This window comes from Oncorhynchus nerka, linkage group LG23 (genome assembly GCF_034236695.1).
Source record: "Oncorhynchus nerka isolate Pitt River linkage group LG23, Oner_Uvic_2.0, whole genome shotgun sequence".
Classification (NCBI taxonomy): domain Eukaryota; kingdom Metazoa; phylum Chordata; class Actinopteri; order Salmoniformes; family Salmonidae; genus Oncorhynchus; species Oncorhynchus nerka.
The window spans coordinates 53,558,784-53,580,037 of record NC_088418.1 but is presented as its reverse complement, the minus strand read 5'-3'; the positions used below and the strand labels follow the sequence as shown (position 1 = coordinate 53,580,037).

Below are 21,254 nucleotides of genomic sequence, written 5' to 3'. Positions count from 1 at the left end.
TTTACCACTGATTGGGGAGGTGTGTGGGGGGTACTCACATCATCGAACAGGTCTGTGGGTCTGTAAGGCGGCCCTCTCTCCGATATGAACCCAGCGAATGCCATACCATCCAGAACCTTCATCAGGAAGTCATCCTCAGTCAGAGCCCTCTGGCCCAGGAATGCAGCCTGGAGGAACACACACACACACACACTCGTCAGGCCGGAGATTCTTGGGATCCACTCTTCCTTTCTAAGTGTTACACTCAAAACAGTTTGCAGGTCTGTTTAGAGGAAAAAGTTTTTGTCCTCCAGGCACACATTCAAGTGATGTATTCCATTGTGTTCATAAAGACCGTAGTTAGTTCCAGGCTTGTATGAACACAATATATCACCTTAGGAATAAAGTTCTGAGAGATAGAAGGTGATGTGTACCTTATGGAAGCGGATGACTGGTTCAGGGTGGATCCGGATGATGTGCAAACACCAGCGATAGCCATGGAACAGCTGGCCGAACAGCCACAGAAACACCGCCCGGATCTCCTTATCCTGCAACACACAGACAGGGAATTATAACATACTGAGGGGTAAGTATGGGACAGCTGGACAGTAAGCCTGAGAAAGCTCAGAAATCCGGAGACCTTGCTGCAGCATTGCCCCAAACAAAGGGACAGAGACTTTCTCACATTTACATTTGAGCCATTTAGCAGATGCTCTTATCCAGAGCAACTTACAGTAGTGAGTGCAATTGTATTCCTTCTTTTTCCACACACACACACACCTTCCACCGAGGATAGAAGGGCTCAACATTACCTGGATCTTGAGTGTGGAGGGTTGTGTGGAGGAAGGGGGGAAGGCATGGTCAGCCATCTCCAGCTCTGGGTCCAACACCTACAAACAAGATGGCAGGAGTCATATTACAACAACATGGACAGAAATATCATCTAACAGTCTTCTCATTACATCTGTTCAGTTCATCAATATTATTCAGTACATAAATCCTACAGCAGCTGCTGCTACATTTTGGCATTCGGACACCGCTTCATTGGGTATCATAAATTACAATACGCTGTCAGAAGCTTTTAGGAAGATGAGAATTCTTGGAAGCCTCGCTCATAAATGAGACCGATGTTGCTTCAGACTAAGCAGCAAACACCCATTAACTAAATTAGCTGCAGAATCTCCTATTCACAGTCCTATTTGTGTTTGGGGATGGTGAGGTGAATTAATTCAGCTAATCGTGAAGACAGCAGCAGAGTACCTAGATAAGCCCACACCCAACGGTTGCTGCCCAACTATCTCTAGAAGCATCACTGCAACAACCTTCACCCACCGCACTCCACCAACCCCCACATAACTTTTCCAGATGATTAAACAAATTAACTATCCCTCCAGTTGCAAAAGCTATCGCTTTTCACGCACTGCAATTATCCTCTTTGTGCTGGTCTGGGTGAAGGTCACTTAGGCCTATTATGTGAGCCGGCTGGGGGGCTGAGGCTTGGACAGCGCTGCAGAGACTGACAGTGCAGGCAGACAAATGCAGGGCGGAATGGACCCCATGATCACACACAATGTGCTTCACTGGTTATGGAAGGAAGCATGTGTGCATACACATCACATGCACATAGTGTTTTATTGACTCAGGACACAGAGGACTAGCACTTCCAGTGAAATTGTCCCTGCATTACAGGGCTCTGGTCTCATTCCAGCCACGCAGGGTCACCGGGCCAGCACTACAAGTCTCTATGGCCCACACAGGTTAGGACAGAGGGAGACAGGGGGAAGAAAAGAAAGGAGGACAGAACAGAGGGAAGTGGGAGAGGCCTGTATATTGTATTGTAGAATGGTCAGGTCCCATCACAGGACTGGTTGTTCTGAGATGGAACAATTTTACAGTCTCTATTACTTACCAGAGCAGGTATTAGCTGGTACATAGCTCTTTCCACTGTGTTGTTTTTCAAACATCTAGGAATGTTTAAACATGGTAATGAAGGACAAGGGGGAAGTATACTGGTTGAGGAGCAGCTCCTTTTCAATGTACCTCTGACCGAGAGGACACAGTAACAGCCTAACCCTGTCTCATTCCCTTTTCTTGCTTTCCCTCTCTCCCCCCTTTCCCTCCTCATTTGTCCCTCCCTCCTCCTCTCCTGTTCAGTCTAGCCGTAACAGATTGGCTAGTAACCGCACAGATTGAGTATGGCTCATGTTTCATGCCCTCCAGCCAATAGAGATCATAGAGACCAGCCTGAGATAAAGCCCATTGGCCTCAGACAGACAGCCTTGGAGAGTTAAAAGCATGAACACTGTATACTGTCACATGTACTAAAATATAATTTACCACGGACATGTGTCAAAAAACAACCAAAAATGTTTTTCTATAACAGTTAAGAAAAGTGCCAAAAAGCTAATGAAGTACGCATTTTGAGCAGTTCCGAGCAATGCCGGTCTGGCAATATTCTGAGCAATCTACGCAAGTTCATATCAAATGTTCCTTCATATTAAAACATACAACTTGACTCTTATCCTGATAAAGAAATGAGGGGAGGAAGACATTTTTATCAAGGGAATAATATGTTCCCAAATATTTCTCATGTGGGACAGCATGTCAGATTCTATAATTCATCTTCTCCCTCTGGTCCAACTCTGATAACACAAACAGTTTGGGCTGTGGGAATCAATGCCAATGTCATACAGGCAAACAAATAAACCCTCTTTTGGCTCCAAATTGTAGTATCATTTCATTCATCATTGAAGATGGGAATATCCATTCTTTCATAATTATTTATTGGACTACTGTATATTACAGTAAACTCTGCACATGCCAACTCACACCAATTGTGAAACTAAAAACAGACATATCCTCATGAACAGTTCATGACTGCATTGTTTTTAGTTGTGTCTCATGGGTAATTTTAATATTGTAAAATATATTGTTTTATAGGGGTGTGTAATGGTAGTTCCGATACCTTACAATTAGAATTTAAGATTGTGGTAAATTACTTTGTGATCACAAACCCGATTGCTTACAATATCAACCAGAATCATTCAATAAATAAAATCTGCCACCATGTGTTTGTTGTAGCTAATGATGGGAAAGCAATGGCATGGCTCTCCTCCACATAGAAACAAAAGCATAAAACCAGCCATAGACACCAATGATAGGCAGGCACAATCAGATTAGTTTTACATAACATGGATCTTATCTGAACAAGAGGAATTTCCAGATTGTGCTGGCAGTGAGAAGCTCGATTACAATAAGGAACTTGATCTTATTTAGAAAAGGAGTTGGTTCAGAAGTAGTAAATCAACATCTCAATGTGATGCTGTGCTTAAACCACTATAGCTGTACATGGTTCAGGGTAATACATAGTGGGAGTCCCTGTGTTGGGTTAACGTGCTGTACTGGTATTGGTGTCGGATGTAGCTGTATGACGTGAAGGTGTAGAAGTCTGAAGGGTGTTGCGGTGAGGTGTGAGTGTTGTCATCACGGTGGTTACCATGGAGAGGGCAGTCTGGGTCTGCTGCAGGAGGGGGTCGGGGAGCAGAGAGATGTGGACACACTCCGGGATGGTCACCGTGCCTCCGTCCAGGTCAGCGATGATCACATCCAACTGTAGAACAACACACACAGACGGCTCAGTCAGTGCGATATCTTTGATTGATCTTGTAAGAGATCACTGTACTGCATACTGTACATGATGCTAAGTGTGCTGATTGAGAACAGTAGTGACTGACAGAGCCACAGACACACACACAAACGCTTCTGTCAACAGCTGTTCATTACAGAACTTTACCTACTGCAGCAGTGAAATTGACCTTTTAACAGGCAGTTGGGTTGCCAAGGCGATAACCTCTCACCCCCTTACACTCAATCAATCTATGAGAGCCATGTGACTGTATACTATATTAAACAGACAGGCAGTCCGTTGTTAAAAGTCATTACATAACAAAGCATGGCGAGGGACCACATGTAGTTTAACGCACCCTAATCTACACCTCCGAAACATGACACTATAATGACTGTCTTTTCATAGTCCTAAATCCCAATCTGAAATGTATTTAGTGCCTAGCCCACTACTGCTATTTTACCTGCCTTCACTCTAAAATGTACCTTGTTTTTATTGAATATCCTTTTGTATTATTCTTTCCTCAGAGCTTTGAGATAACTAATGAAAAGCGATATACAATATAAATATATTATTTGTATTATTCATCTTAACCATTAGTTTGTCCTTAATAACAAAAGGAAACTTTCAAAGTCATCCAACATTCCACTGGATATAGAATGAAGATATTTAAGTTACATGTAATGTATATTGCTAATGTACCTTGGCATGGTTTACAAAGACCGTTGTGTTAGTACTGAGAGGTGTTTAAGCTAAAATAGGTTTCAGATGGCTAAAACACAGCAGGTCTGGGTTGTTGAGTGAGATGAATTATAGATAAGGAAAGAAGGCCAGAGAACTGACAATATCCAATAATCAAGATCGTACCACAGGCTGTCAAAGTATGGGGAGGCAACACAGAATTAAGATGGTCTGGCATCAGATAGGCTTTACAAATGCATACCACTGACGGAATATATAAACATGATCTAGAAAATAAACCAAAAAGAAGTATTGTAGATTGGAACATACGGTCATGCTACCCACCAGTTCCTGGGTCTCGGAACGGAAGAAAGAATTGACCCCGATGATGAAAGGCGTGGGCGTGCTCAGCACCTCCAGGAGTTTGCCCGGCAGGATGGGGACGTAAGTAAAACTGGCGGGAGGGAAAACAAGAGGAAATCAGATTTATCAGGAATCAGATTAGGAGATGATATGATAAGTGAGGAAATCACCCAAACTAACATACCAATATCTTGTTAATCTTGTTAATCAAATCCCTGTAAATTCACAATATTAAAAAGACATCTATGAACCTATTTTACAACGAAAAACACACACACACCTGTATTTGAGGGGGAACATGATGGCCAGTAGTGCTCTGCAGGCGTCTGTTAGTCTCTGGTAGCTGCTGGACAGGAACAGGATTTTGTGTTCCGTCAGAGCAGCACAGAACAGATACAGGACGTTCACTATACCTGAGAGCAACAACATAACAGAGGTACAGTATTCACTTTACTTGCAGGGAAAGACCAACTGCGTGGATTGTAAAGATCAAATGTATCTTCAAACAAAATGATCAAACATGCAGGCATTAAGACTGATATCTACAACCAATACCCCAAAATGACAAAGCATACACAGGTTCTTAGAATTATTTTGCAAATGTATAACAAAAACGAAATACCTTATTTACATAAGTATTCAGACCCTTTGCTATGAGACTCAAAATTGAGCTCAGGTGCATACAGTTTCCATTAATCATCCTTGAGATGTTTCAATAACTTAGAGTCCACCTGTGGTAAATTCAATTGATTGGACATGATTTGGAAAGGCACATACCTGCCTATAATGTTCCACAGTTGACAGTGCATGTCAGAGCAAAAACAAGGCATGAGGTTGAAGGAATTGTTCGTAGAGCTCCGAGACAGGATTGTGTTGAGGCACATATCTGGGGAAGGGTACGAAAAAAGGTCTGCAGCATTAAAGGTCCCCAAAAACAGTGGCCGCCATCATTCTTAAATGGAAGAAGTTTGGAACCACAGACTCTTCCTAGAGCCTGGCCAAACTGAGCAATCGGGGGAGAAGGGCCTTGGTCACTGCCCGAGCTCTAGAGTTCCTCTGTGGAGATGGGAGAATCTTCCAGAAGGACAACCATCTCTGTAGCACTCCACCAATCAGGGCTTTATGATTGAGTGGCCAGACGTAAGCTACTCCTCAGGAAAAGGCACATGACAGCCCACTTGGAGTTTGCCAAAAGGCACCTAAATGACGCTCAGACCATGAAAAACAAGATTCTCTCGTCTTATGAAACCATGATTGAACTCTTTGGCCTGAATGCCAAGTGTCACACCTGGCACCATCCCTACGGTGAAGCATGGTGGCAGCATCATGCTGTGGGGATGTTTTTCAGTGACAGGGACTGATAGACTAGTCAGGATTGAGGGAAAGATGAACAGAGCAAAGTACAGAGAGATCCTTGATGAAGTCCCGAGTGCTCTGAAACAGGTTCTCAGACTGGGGGGGGTGGCGAAGACAGGTCAACGACCCTAAGCACACGGCCAAGACAACACAGGAGTGGCCCAGCCAGCGCCGGACTTGAACCCGAACGAACATCTCAGGAGAGACCTGAAAATAGATGTGCAGTAATGCTCCCCATCCAACCTGACAGAGCTTGATAGGATCTGCAGAGAAGAACGGAAGAAACTCCCCAAATACATGTGTGCCAAGCTTGTAGCGTCATACCCAAGACGACTTGAGGCTGTAATCGCTGCCAAAGTTGCTTCAAAAAAGTACTGAGTAATGGGTCTGAATACTTGCGTAAATGTAATATTTCAAAACCTTTTATTGCTTTGTCATTATGGGGGTACTGTGGGGTATTGTGTGTGGAATGATGGGGGGGGGGGGGAACACAATTTAATACATTTTTGAATAAGGCTGTAATGTAACAAAATGTGGAACAAGTCAAGGGTTCTGAATACTATCCGAATGCAGTGTACACACAGACAACTGTTAAAAAGTTTGGGGTGACTTAGAAATACCCTTGTTTTCTAAGAGTGTCTAGTGTGTGAAACAGATGCCTCACAAGTCCTCAACTGGCAGCTAGATTAAATAGTATCTGCAAAACACAGTCTTAACGTCAAAAGTGAAGCGGTGACTCCGGGATGCTGGCCATCTAGGCAGAGTTACAAAGAAAAAGCCATTTCTCAAACTGGCCAATAATAAAAGACTAACATGGGCAAAAGAACAGACACTGGACAGAGGAACTCTGTCTAGATGGCCAGCATCCCGGAGTTGCCTCTTCACTGTTGACGTTGAGACTGGTGTTTTGCGGGTACTATTTAATGAAGCTGCCAGTTGAGGACTTGTGAGGCGTCTGTTTCCCAAACTAGGCACTGCAATATGCTTGTCCTCTTGCTCAGTTGTGCACCGGGGCCTCCCACTCCTCTTTCTATTCTGGTTAGAGCCAGAATAAAAGGGAGTAGTACACAGCGTTGTACGAGATCTTCAGTTTCTGACGAGTTTCAGAAGAAACGTTCTTTGTTTCTGGCTATTTTGAGCCTGTAATTGAACCCACACATGCCGATGCTCCAGATACTCAACTAGTCTAAAGAAGGCCAGTTTTATTGCTTCTTTAAATCAGAACCATTTTCAGCTGTGCTAACATAATTACAAAAGGGTTTTCTAATGATCAATTAGCCTTTTAATATGATAAACTTGGATTAGCTAACAACATACCATTGGAACACAGGAGTGGTGGTTGCTGATAATGGGCTTCTGTACGCCTATGTAGATATTCCTTTCTTTTTTATCTGGCGTTTCCAGCTACAATAATCATTTACAACAATGTCTACACTGTATTTCTGATCAATGATGTTATTTTAAATGGACAAAAAAATGCTTTTCTTTAAAAAAAACAAGGACATTTCTAAGTGACCCCAAACTTTTGAACGGTAGAGTAAACTCAGCAAAAAAAGAAACGTCCCTTTTTCAGAACCCTGTCTTTCGAAGATCATTCGTAAAAATCCAAATAACTTCACAGATCTTCATTGTAAAGGGTTTAAACACTGTTTCCCATGCTTGTTCAATGAACCATAAACAATTAATGAACATGCACCTGTGGAACGGTCGTTAAGACACTAACATCTTACAGACGGTAGGCAATTAAGGTCAGTTATGAAAACTTAGGACACTAAAAAGGCCTTTCTACTGACTCTGAAAAACACCAAAAGATAAATGCCCAGGGTCCCTGCTCATCTGCATGAACATGCCTTTGGCATGCTGCAAGGATGCACGAGGACTGCAGATGTGGCCAGGGCAATAAATTGCAATGTCCGTACTGTGAGACACCGAAGACAGCGCTACAGGGAGACAGGATTGACAGCTGATAGTCCTCGCAGTGGCAGACCACGTGTAACAACACCTGCACAGAATCTGTACATCCAAACATCCCACCGGGACAGGTACAGGATTGCAACAACTGCCGAGTTACACCAGGAACGCACAATCCCTCCATCAGTGCTCAGACTGTCCACAATAGGCTGAGAGAGGCTGGACTGAGGGCTTGTAGGCTTATTAAAAGGCAGGTCCACAGACATCACCGGCAACAACGTCACCTATGGGCACAAACCCACCGTCGCTTGACCAAACAGGACTTTAAAAAGTGCTCTTCACTGACGAGTCGCAGTTTGTCTCACCAGGGGTGATGGTCGGATTCGCGTTTATCGTTGAAGGAATGAGCGTTACACAGAGGCCTGTACTCTGGAGCGGGATCAATTTGGAGGTGGAGGGTCCGTCATGGTCTGGGTCGGTGTGTCACAGCATCATCGGACTGAGCTTGTTGTCATTGCAGGCAATCTCAACTCTGTGCGTTACAGGGAAGACATCCTCCTACTTCATGTGGTACCCTTCCTGCAAACTCATCTGACATGACCCTCCAGCATGACAATGCCACCAGCCATACTGCTTGTTCTGTGTGTGATTTCCTGCAAGACAGGAATGTCAGTGTTCTGTCATGGACAGCGAAGAGGCTGGATCTCAATCCCATTGAGCACATCTGGGACCTGTTGGATCGGAGGGTGAGGGCCAATCCTCCCAGAAATGTCCGGGAACTTGCAGGTGCCTTGCTGGAAGAGTGGGGTAACATCTTACAGCAAGAACTGGCAAATCTGGTGCAGTCCATGAGGAGATGCACAGCAGTACTTAGTCAGTAGCTGGTGTGGCCACCAGCTGCATTGTTACTTTTGATTTTTACCACCCCCCCTTTGTTCAGGGACACATTATTCCATTTCTGTTAGTCACATGTCTGTGGAACTTGTTCAGTTGATGTCTCAGTTGTTGAATCTTATGTTCATACAAATATAAACACGTTAAGTTTGCTGAAAATAAATGCAGTTGACAGTGAGGACATTTATTTTTTTGCTGAGTTTACACACACACACACACACGCCTTTTCCCGCAACTCATCAAATATAGGCCTGTGATTTGCGTTCATTAAGCAATTGAACAATTGGTGAAGGTCTTTAAATCAAAGGAATATTGGACTCTGATTGGTCCATATCACTGACATCACATAAGGTGCCCCATCGGTCCTGGGCTGAATAAACTGCATTGTGATTTGCCGTACCAAGCTGTCTAAAGAGATGGGCTACGCTGCTGCCGCTGACAGGGAGGGAGTCGTTGATGGGAGTCTGGATGACCTGTCGATCGCCCGCACCCAATGTTATAGTCCTCTAGAGAGAGAAAGAAAGAGAGGGTCGCATGGAAAAAGAGAACAGATAGTGTGAACGCTCTCTCGGAAAAATGGGGATTAGCAACTACAGCACAATCACAGAGATTCGGAGTGTATTGAGGAGAAATCACAGATATGAATCACAGGGGTTTAGCAGGTACATTAGAACTCCACAGTAACCAGCCATTCAGAGCTGAACAGGAGAGAACTGACCTATGCTGAACTGAGAAACCCAGAGCAATGGGCCTTACCACAGATTCAAATCAGCCCACCATATTAAATGGGCCTTTATGGGAGTCAAATACCAATGACATTCCAGATTATCCATAGAGGGACATTTCCATTGCGTTTTGGAAAGGGCAGAGTTCAAACATCTGAATGATTTCGGGGGGGGGGGTCTTAACATTTGAAATGTCTTATTGGTTTAGTGTTACTGGATAGTTCTTACGGCCATGTGACACAGAGGGAAGGAAAGTGACAGAATGATTTAGATTGTAACATTCATGAAACATCTTAGTCATGTAAACTTCACATTGTAGCACATACATTACATTTATAGCTTAAGAGAGTTGTACTAGTTGTTGTAAAATATAAGTTGCCATCATTTGTAAGTGTGATATTTATGTTGCATGCAATGTCAATGACTGTTCTGGATTTTAAGTATTTGCAAGACTGAAAAAGCATGTTAGGCGATATGAGTTAAGGCACAATTTGCACAGCATGATAGGTACCGTGGGTCTTGGCTGCAAATGAAGACCGATTGCAAAGAGTTGCATACAGGACAGGTAGCACAAGGTCAAAGAAGGCATCCAATACATCACATAGAAACACAATCACAGCAGCCTCGAGGACAGACATCACATAGTAATACAACAGAATACACAGAAACAACTGGAACTACCTACAGAGGCTGTATATCACATTTGACAAGTAGGAATGCAAATTATTTTAAGTACTGAAATTCTTCAAAAATACATTTTCACTATAAAATAGGGAATTTATTTAAAAACAGACATTTTCAACTAAACTCCAGAAGCAGGAATCTACTGTAGCCAAATCTTCATTTAAAAGTACTTAAAATACAAGGCCCAAGTATATATCTGGGAACGAAAAGGTTGGCGTTAGCTCATGCGCTCTACAGCAGCAGCAGCAATGGGAACGCAATGATCCAACTGTTGAACACCATTTCACCGTCACTCGTCTGATCAACAACCAATTAGATATCCTTGAATTTTTCCAGGCTACCAATAACAGATCCTAAAAAGATCAGCCATTGGGTAACAGACTGGGCCTTATCAAAGTGATTTGATTGGTTTTCCCTTGAGAGAGAGGTAGGTGAGATACATAGACATAGGAGGATCCAGACAGAATTAGGGAAAGCTAGGAGCTGATTGGTTGAAAGGAGAATAAAGTTGTCAGGCGGCGTACCAAGCTCTCTTCTCTCTCCTCCTGGCACGGCTACACAAGTCAAGCACCCCAAACACACACACACACAGAGAGAGAGAAATACACCATAGGAGAACACACGGATTAGAGACTACAGGGTCCAAACAAAAACATGACAAAACAATGACAAAACATTAACATGACAAATATACACAGATGGTAACAGCAACATTAACATAAGGCACAGAGTCAAACCAGCTGTCAACTTTGGGGAAATAAAATGGAAGCAGCCACAGCTCAGTTCAGCCACATTTAATATCTGACATTGTAGCTTAGGGCTGGGCGATAAATCAATATCAAGAGGTAATTACTTCTCTCAATAACCATATAAAAACGTTTACATTCATTTTTGTTGATGTCGATATATGGAATAATTAGGTACAGCAGTCTATTTCACCTCTGTGACGCAGCAGGAACGTGCGGAGAAGTGACAATGTGCACGTGGAGAGGTATACGCCCACAAAAAAACACTTCGCACCTCGAGTGATGGAGTAGCCACTACTAACCACGAGAAATTTGTGACGTAGGCGAAAACAGTGGCAGTGATAGCCATGGAGAAGGACCAGCTTCCAATGAAGAAATTATTGATAAAAAGGGTTAAACTGTTTCAGTGATTTGGAAGTGGTTTGGCTTTTTGAAGTCCGACAAACAGCAGAGCAATGTTCGGTGAAAATTGTGCCGTAGACAGGTGGCTACGAAGTCTGGTAATAAGACAAACCTTTTTCAACATCTTAAACAAAATCACTCTTTGGAACATGCAGGAAGTTTGAGTTTGCGCCACGGTATTGATAAACGCCCCTCAAGCACCAGCCAAATCTAGGGATGTTTGCCCGAAGCAGTAAACACTGACAGCATTTATGCCATACATGCAAACATCAACATCAAGGAAGGTTTCAAGAAGCTTATCAATTTAATTGACACCAGGTACATGCTCCCTAGCAGCAAACATAGAACGATTTTCCAAATGTAACCTTTATTTAACTAGGCAAGTCAGTTAAGAACAACTTCTTATTTACAATGACGGCCTATCGGGGAACAGAGGGTTAACTGCCTTGTTCAGGGATAGAACGACAGATTTTTACCTTGTCAGCTCGGGGATTCGATCTAGCAACCTTTCGGTTACTGGCCCAACGCTCTAACCACGGTGTGTTCAGGCATTCTTGAGTTTGAAGCAGATATGCACCTTTTAAACGTTATTTGATTAATAACGTGATAATTATCGCTTTCGAATGAAAAAATATCGATATTGTGATCATTTATTTGCCATATCGCCCAGCCCTATCGTAGCTACAAACATCCGATGGGTAAATTAGTCAGATGATGTGTTTATGACCTTGGGGTGAAATAACAGAGGACTGAAATGTTATACTTGTGTAACATTGTCATTTTTCAGTAAAGTTACTTTAAAAGGGGAAATCTGCTTAGTTAATGTTTTACAGTTAATATTTCAGGAAATCAAATAAGTTATTTATGGAGATTGGCCCATTGACAGAACGTCCTTGGGCTGGTAACCAGGAGACATTGTGGAGACTAGACACAGTCATTTACAATGATCTATTAAATCCCTCATACAGACGAGCAGACGTGCGTGCACACACAAACGTTCAGGCAGGTTCCATATCAGACTCATATATATTCCACTGTACAGTAACTGGGCTAAAGGTTGCTGCTCTGTATGTCAGGAGTGCGTATCTGACAGTTGAGATAATTGCCAGTTGCAGTAGTAAGGTGGGTGTGTTGCAATGTATGTTGGGATGACAGTGGTTGACGTGGCATGACTGGGGAGAGTCCTAGCAAGTCTAGAACTGAGTCTAATAAAAAGTTAGACATTTGATAGTATCAAACCTGCTATTACACCGTAACAAACACCTAGCATTGCTCTTCAAGTACTGTTTTAATATAGAACGATCTGTGCTATAGTATCCAATGCCTGAAGATCTCGGAGTGTGTGTAAGTTAAGGGTGTTTGTTTTTGTTTGCAAGATATGTGTGTGTGTGTGTGTGTGTGAATACTGATTAGTCCCATCTCTCATTCAGACCACTGCACTGCCTGCTATAAGGCCATCTGGTGTCCCATATGGTCACCCTCAGAGAACCAGTGTTTATGTACGGTGTGTGTTCCTCACCAAGTGAAAAGTCTATGCACTTCTACAACAGATCAATAATGGCAAACACATCAGATCGATCCACGACAAACAACGGCACACAGAATCAAAACAATTCTTTGACTTTAAAAAGGTCTCAAAAATGATTGAAATTATTGACAGGTTAATGTAGCATGGAATACGCAGCATCGTTAGGCCACAAATTCCACAAAAGCAGACTAGAGCAAACTGCAAACCACTGAGTGAATATTAAATCAGCATGGTTTGAGATGATTACAGGAAATACAAAACAGACTTTTTAGAATCATCATGTTTATCTAAATAGATAAAATCACAATGAGGCAAGCGGATTTGTAAGAAGCTGCCGGAAGGTGATGTTACCTGGTCCTGAAAGCAGCCCAGTAGCCAGTCACAGGCTAAGGCCTGAGGAACCGAAAGATTTAAACTACATACTGGGGACTCATTTATCTGTAACACACAGGAGGAACCAATGTACAGCGGGGTTCAATGGCATGTTACACAAGGGAACAAAATGTACAGAAATGTACGTATAGGCCCAATATACTAGTAGTGCACGATTTAGTATACTAGTTTACTGTATGTTACACTACTTCATGCTGTAGCGTCATTGAATTAGTTTGAGACAAACAGTACATTTAAATTGTGCACATAGGGTGAATACAAGAGCTAAGAAAATATTCCTATACATTGTGTGTAGCAGTGGAGGCTGCTAAGGGGAGGAGGCTCATAATGCCTGGAACGGAGCGATTGGAATGGCATCAAGGTGCCATTAAGGTCCATTAAGGATTAAGGTGCCACCAACCTCCTATGGTGTGTAGGTTACTATGCTGGCCATCTCCTCTTTGCTGAGGACCCGGCATTGACTCGGCAATGAGGGTTAGCATAGCACACCCGCTAATGCTAAGCTACAATGCAAACAGGTTGGTTAAAGTAATGTGCTAGCAGTCTGCATTGGCCAACATGCTAAGCTAATATGCTAGCAGGTTGGATGGGGCTAACAAGCTAATAGGCTAGCTGGTTGGGAGGGTTGCACAGCCCAGGAGAATACGTAAAAGTCGGTATGCATGCTGAAAAGAGGTGTGTTTACCTGAGAACCACCAGCGACGGGGATGACGCAGGTGAGGAGGTTTCCGATCACCGTTTCCAAGGGAACGCTGAGGCTATCCACGTGCACGGCGTAGATGAGTCCCAAACAGTTCTGGACAGGGGAGGCACCCAGTCAAAAGACAAGCACACACTTTCCTTGACTTGTAGTGAAATAACAAATGGGGTTTGTGGGTGAAGAACACTACCTAAAGCAAAATACAGCCAAATCAAGCCTAGAGTTGTCTCAATCACTCGTTGTTGTAACAAGAAACATAGATGAGAAGTGCAATGGGAGTATCTGACAGGGACGTGCAGTATTGTTTTGAGGTGCGTTGTACCCTGAAGACCTCTGTGTGGTCCAGACGGGACACCAGCACCAGGCTCTTGGGGGCAAAGACCTGGGCCGGCTGGACCAGCCCTGGGACTTCGTCCTCATCCACCTCACTGGCCTCAGCTTTCGGTAGCTACACACACAAAATTAGACAGAATATCATACAGTGTACAGAACGTAGCCTACTTTGTGCAAATGTTCTATAGACGTACCATTAAAGACGTAACGTCATATCACAGATGTCACATACAGCTTGGAACTTTTATAAACCGTTACCTGTTTCTAATATGATCAGATTCTCTCATTTCCACAACTTTGTTGCCAGCGTAAAATGTTGGCACATTGTTGCTACACAGTACAGCTGTAACGATACCGTTACTGGTTCATAATGACATTGGCTCAGTGTGTGAGGAGAAGTGTGGCGAGGGGGGCCTCTTCTCTTTCTCCTCCAGTCTCTCACCTGAGGGTTGTCCAGGCCCTCCCAGAACGTGAAACAGGCACAGTAGTGACGCTCTGAGTTGATGTCGGTCAGAACCGACACGAAGAACGACGGACGTTCCCTCTCTGGAACTAACTGCCATCCGTTGGGCTGACAGAACTGAGAGAGGGAGAAAGAGGAGGGGGGAGAGGGCGAGTGACAGAAAATGGGTCAAAGGGTGCAGGGGTCGAGAAACAAGGGAAGAAGGAGGGAAACGGGAATGAGGTGAAAAGGATAGGAGAGGGAGAGATGGATGACAGGAGAGGAATATACAGTATTAGTGGGCCGAATCCCAGTGTGGTATGTCACATGTCCCTACTCTGCATCTCTCTGTCACTCACCTCTGATCTCTAGCCTATCATTTGGTTATTTTCCACCGCTAGGCTATATCAAGTTAAGAAAACTTTCCACGTGTCAGAAATGATTAACCTTACACCCTTATTTTGGATCGGGATGAGAAATAGGCTAGAAGCAAACCAAGGAATAACCATTGTTCTGTAGGCATTCATCTTGTAATATATAATGAATGAAATACAAAACAGACATGCCATTGAACCCCGTTGTACATATATAATGAACACTTAGGAATTCTTCAATATTGATTCTGGCAAAACACATTAGACAATAATGAGGTAAACAATACTGGAATAAGGGTTATTTGGGAGACATTAAATACACATCAACAGTAAATTATTCTGGGTTATGTTGATCCCTTCATGATGCAGCCTTTCTTCAGGTACGGATGATGTACAGTTAAAGTCGGAAGTTTACATACACTTAGGTTGGAGTCATTAAAACTAGTTTTTCAACCATTCCTCAAATTTTTTGTTAACACACTATAGTTTTGGCATGTCGGTTAGGACGTCTACTTTGTGCATGAAAAGTAATTTTTCCAACAATTGTTTCCAGACTGATTATTTCACTGTATCACAATTCCAGTGGGTCAGAAGATTACATACACTAAGGTGACTGTGCCTTTAAACAGCTTGGAAAGCTCCAGAAAATGTCATGGCTTTAGAAGCTTCTGATGGGCTAATTGGACATAATTTGAGTCAATTGGAGGTGTACCTGTGGATTTATTTCAAGGCCTACCTTCAAACTCAGTGCCTCTTTGCTTGACATCATGGGAAAAATCCAAAGAAATCAGCCAAGACCTCAGACTTTTTTTGTTGTTGACCTACACAAGTCTGGTTCATCCTTGGGAGCAATTTCCATAATGACCATCATTATGTTTGGAGGAAAAGTGGGGAGGCTTGCAAGCCAAAGGACACCGTCCCAGCTGTGAAGCATGGGGGTGGCAGCATCATGTTATGGGGGTGCTTTGCTGCAGGACAGACAGGTGCACTTCACAAAATAGATGGCTTCATGAGGTAGGAAAATGATGTGGATATATTGAAGCAACATCTCAAGAAGTTAAAGCTTGGTCGCAAATGGGTCTTGCAAATGGACAATGACCCCAAGCATATTTCCAAAGTTGTGGCAAAATGGCTTAAGGACAACATAGTCAAGGTATTGGAGTGGCCATCACAAAGCACTGACCTCAATCCCATAGAAAATATGTGGGCAGAACTGAAAAAGCGTTTGCGAGCAAGGAGGCTTACAAACCTGACTCAGTCACACCAGCTCTGTCAGGAGGAATGGGCCAAAATTCTTGTGAGAACTTATTGTGGGAAGCTTGTGGAAGGCTAACCGAAACGGTTGACCCAAGGTAAACAATTTAAAGGCAATGCTACCAAATACTAATTGAGTGTATGTACACTTCTGACACACTGGAAATGTGATGAAATAAATAAAAGCATTCTCACTACTATTATTCTGACATTTCACATTCTTAAAATAAAGTGGTGATCCTAACTGACTTAAGACAGGGAATTGTTACTAGGATTAAATGTCTGGAATTGTGGAAAAAATGTGTTTAAATGTATTTGGCTAAGGTGAATGTAAACTTCCGACTTCAACTGTATGTAACTGGGGTAAATATGTAGGCTATTGTGCGTTCGTTTGTGTGTGAGCTATGTTTGTTACATACCAGTTCGATGCCTTGTGGAAAGGGATTGTCCTCCCAGTCTTTCTCAGGAAAGCGCTGGAGAATGTGACCTTGGCCCTCACTGCCCCCTGGAGAAAGAGAGAGGGTGACAAAGGTCAGGTCGGAACGCTTGATCAGAGAGCCGAGTTATCGGTCAGGGCCTAGTCCATTACTGTAGGGCTGGGGATTGCCAGGGACCTCACCATACGATATTATTACAATACTTAGGTGCCGATTATATATGTATTGCAATTTGATACTATGATTTTATGTTCCAAACATATCTCACTATATTGCTGCACGGACACGAGAGAGCATGAGAAAATTAGCCTAACTGACCTAAAACAGGGAATTTTTACTAGGATTAAAATGTCAGCAATTGTGAAAAACTGAGTTTAAATGTATTTGGCTGAGGTGTATGTAAACTTCCAACCAACTGTATATATGTGACCAATAAAATATGATTTTGTACTGAGGAAAGCCGTATTGCATGCTCAAGAATGTGCTGGTTCTCATACCGCTGCTGCCATTTCAATGGTATTTGAGAACATGAACACTCCTAGCTCCATTTGAACAACTGACTCAAGAAATCAGCTCAACTGCGTCTGCAGCAGACGTGATACCCTCGGTCATGGTATTGAAGCACCTGCTCAATAAAACTGCCGACACAGACCATGGGGTTAAAACTTACAAAAGTACTCGAGGCTGTGAACAAGTGATCCGGTGGCATTCTCTCTGAGCCTCTTTACTGTGTCGCCACCATGCTCGATGCTAGGTACAAGGACCGCTACTTCGATGCAGACAAGAAACAGGGTTTACGTGAAATGCTACATACACAGCTGGACAAGATGGAAACGGACACAGTGACAGCGGGCACAGAGGAAGAGAGGCCTCCCAAGTGGGGCAGGGGTCTAAGGCATTGCATTGCATCGCAATGTCGCTAGTCGTGCACTAGCGACTCCTGTGGCGGGCCGGGCGCAGTGCATGCTGACATGGTCACCAGGTGTACGGTGTTTCCTCTGACACATTGGTGCGGCTGGCTTCCGGGTTGGATGCGCGCTGTGTTAAGAAGCAGTGCGGCTTGGTTGGGTTTCGGAGAACGCATGGCTCTCAACCTTCGCCTCTCCCGAGTCCGTGCGGGAGTTGTAGCGATGAGACAAGACAGTAACGACTAACAATTGGATACCACGAAATTGGGGAGAAAAAGGGGGTAAAACATAAAAAATAATGAAAATTCTGAACAAATGAAAACTAAACAGCAAGTAAGTTAAAGAAACATTTTGATTATGTTTTACTGGTAATGGGAACATACTTAAATGCCAACAAAATAACTTTTGGTCAGTGTGGTCAGGCTAGTTTTTCCTAGCCACCGTGCTTCTACACCTGCATTGCTTGCTGTTTGGGGTTTTAGGCTGGGTTTCTGTACAGCACTTTGAGATATCAGCTGATGTACGAAGGGCTATATAAATACATTTGATTTGATTTTGATTTGTAGTGTGGTGTGTGTAACCTTTATTTAACTAGGCAAGTCAGTTAAGAACAAATTCTTATTTACAATGACGGCCCACCCAGGACGATGCTGGGCCAATTGTGCACCGCCCTATGGGCCTCCCAATCATGGCCAGATGTGTTCCAGCCTGGGTTCAAACCAGGGACTGTAGTGATGCCTCTTGCACTGAGATGCAGTGCCTTAAAACACACACGCAGTGGTCTAACTATTTAACTGTACTAGAATGCTTAAAAGGCAGCTAAAATGTTCAATATCGGTTATCGGCATCATTTTCTTTGGCAAGGAAAATATTGGATATCAGTATCGTCAAAAATGTAATAAAATCAGTGCATCCCAAGTATTTACACTTAGCAGACGCTCCTACCCATATATTTTCGGATTTCTTTCTGTACTGGTACCCCCATGGGAATCGAACCCACAACCCTGACGTTGCAAGCGCCATGCTCTACCAACTGAGCCACACAGGTCTGTACATATACCTCCTATCTACACAAATTACTCATCATACAAAATACAATTCCAAGACTAACCACTTCCTCCAATTACCTGGCTCCATCTGCACCTTTGTTTAAGAAACTCAATATCTTGTCATTTATGTGACATCGATGTACGCCAATTATGCACTTTCATCACCAAAAACTCATTCCTCCCAGACAATTTACAGACACCCTTCAATGGATTCTGCCAGGTTAATTCTGAAATCCATCTATATAGCAAGACACACTGCGATAACCTTCACCCTCCCAACTGCCACACCTTGCATAGAGAATTGGCTATCAGATACAGAGGTACCATACACTGGAATTCTTATTTTCACATTGCAGAAACCTCCTGAAGCAAAGACTGGGGGTCAGCTTGATGAACCAAACTACGTTTTGTGATTGCTGATCGGTTCATTTGTACATTTATGATTAGTGGGTTTTGTTATCAGTTTTTACAAACCTTTCTTATTTTTGTACTTATGTATTGTATATAGTTTGTGGTGTGGTTTTTACAGTATATAAGGCCCTTGGGCTTCCAACCACACCTACACAGTTTATATTAGTTTTTATCTGTCTAGTTTTTTTTATATCACTTATCGTTTTGGGTGCAAATAAATTAAACCTAAAAGTAATATGTAACTGTATCAATCCCCCCCCCCCCAATCTTACTGTCAGTCTGTCAAAGAAAAGCTCAATGCCACAAACTGTTACATCATGACACAGTTATTGTTGACACAGTGGTTTAGGTACCTCCAGACTAAGGGCTCAGACACGCCAATAGCGTTTGCTGGCTGAGAGTACTTCACCTCTGAATGTAATTTGCAAATTGAGTGTGCACAAATTTGACATGTACTGTAGAGTCGCATGAAAAATGTCAGCAGACAGACATCTAAAACAGGTGGTCCCTATAACAAAAGCTCGATCAGCAGACGGATGCTGGATCCACATTCGTGTAACGTGTGCGAGCCTTAAACCTGGCCTTGAGGGATCATGACCCAGAAGGGACTGGCCTTGTTCCAGGCTGCCTCACTAATAAGCAAACACTTTCTTGGCACAACGCTCTTGCGATTCCTCCCAAACACAGTACGATTTCTCTTCAGAATTCAGCTAAGACATTAGTGCTGCTCATCTTAGCAGAATGAAAGCCTTCTTATGTAACCGCTACAAATCACTCTGTTAACCATCGTTTGAGCTTCTCTGTCCAGACAGTCGCCTTCACACAGAATTCACTTTGTTGTGTCACAGCATGAGACAAGTCACTGAAAGAGACATTATTCCCAAAGTAAAGGAGGAAGAGAGAGTTTGTGGTTGAATGCTGCATCTGTATGAAAAAATAATAAAAGCCTCAGGCTCTTTATCACGGGGAACAAAACCAGGAGCCCGGTAAGCCCAGTCACAATACAACCAACTAGGGCAGGCAGGCAACTCCCAAAACCAAACACAAATGGGAAAGAAATAGCCTACTCATCCTCTCTTCTGCACTCTCTCCTTCCCCCCATCTCTTCTCTTACTCCATCTCACCTGTGCTACCATCCCCGTCTCGCTCTCCCTTTCTCTCGCTCTCGTGAGAAGATGGGAGTCATGAGACAGTGGGTTGCATTCAGTAGACCAGCTGTCCTTCATTCCTGACCACTTTACAAAAAACATTCTGGTATCAAAATCCCATGATGACCAGTCAAACACAGAGCTGCAGGAATGCAGGCAGCCAGCCAGCCTTTCATATTACATGTACTCTGTCATTCTTTTAAAACACCACTCAAGTTCTGTCTAAACAGAGGTCAGGGACAGGGAAGGAATTTACATTTTCAACTTTCTTATCGCACTGCTGTTTATTAATTTAGACCTACTTCGTGCTACATTAAGTGATGTGCAGGCAACATAGAAGGGAGGGGGGATGGCTAGTAGTAGATTATCAATAGTACCTAAATTATCCATACTGCAATACCACTTACAATGCATATCCAATACATTCCTTTATTTGATGTAGTATGCTAGCGTGGATATTGGAACGTATTGTTTCAGTGGCAGCCAGGTGGTGGTGAAGAGTGTTTTCTACATGTACTCAGATGACCTCCTCAGTGGTGGACTGTAAACTGACTGTTCATAAAAAACTTCCTTAAGGTTTGGCTCTGTGAGCTTCAGCACGTAGCACAGGTAGGTAGGTGTGTGTGTCTTTACTTCACAGAACATAGCCCTCATGCATTTTGTGTTTAAGTGTGAGTAAGTGCACGTAGTATATGTTGAATGGGTTAATATGTGCAATAAGAGCTTGCGTGACCAACAAATCGGTCGAAGGTAGAATATTTGACAGTAACTGTCTGTTGCTACATGCACGTGGCCTGGCCAGTGTTTACACATCTGTGTTTGCAATGCAATTAGTCTAGGGCTGGGCAATACGGCCTAAAAATCATATCTTTATTTTTTTCAAACATATGGGTGATTCACAATATACACCA

General features: G+C 43.1%; 1 protein-coding gene across 10 annotated transcripts in view; it reads right to left on the bottom strand.

Moving 5' to 3' along the window:
* LOC115107031 (myotubularin-related protein 5-like) overlaps nucleotides 1-21,254 on the bottom strand; it is a 72,861-nt gene that overhangs the window by 25,342 nt on the left and 26,265 nt on the right. For 3 of the 10 annotated variants that reach the window (XM_029630365.2, XM_029630369.2, XM_029630366.2), the window contains exons 2-14: nucleotides 16,810-16,895; nucleotides 14,763-14,900; nucleotides 14,310-14,435; nucleotides 13,973-14,083; nucleotides 13,246-13,332; nucleotides 10,743-10,772; nucleotides 9,210-9,315; nucleotides 4,929-5,061; nucleotides 4,616-4,739; nucleotides 3,476-3,589; nucleotides 792-869; nucleotides 414-527; nucleotides 39-167 (exon numbers count right to left, since the gene is read on the bottom strand). In XM_029630365.2, coding sequence (XP_029486225.1) covers nucleotides 39-167; nucleotides 414-527; nucleotides 792-869; nucleotides 3,476-3,589; nucleotides 4,616-4,739; nucleotides 4,929-5,061; nucleotides 9,210-9,315; nucleotides 10,743-10,772; nucleotides 13,246-13,332; nucleotides 13,973-14,083; nucleotides 14,310-14,435; nucleotides 14,763-14,900; nucleotides 16,810-16,895 — 1,376 coding nt within the window. The remainder of the gene's footprint in view (nucleotides 1-38; nucleotides 168-413; nucleotides 528-791; nucleotides 870-3,475; nucleotides 3,590-4,615; nucleotides 4,740-4,928; nucleotides 5,062-9,209; nucleotides 9,316-10,742; nucleotides 10,773-13,245; nucleotides 13,333-13,972; nucleotides 14,084-14,309; nucleotides 14,436-14,762; nucleotides 14,901-16,809; nucleotides 16,896-21,254) is intronic. The other 7 variants (XM_029630367.2, XM_065008262.1, XM_029630373.2 and 4 more) reach the window with 5 other exon arrangements.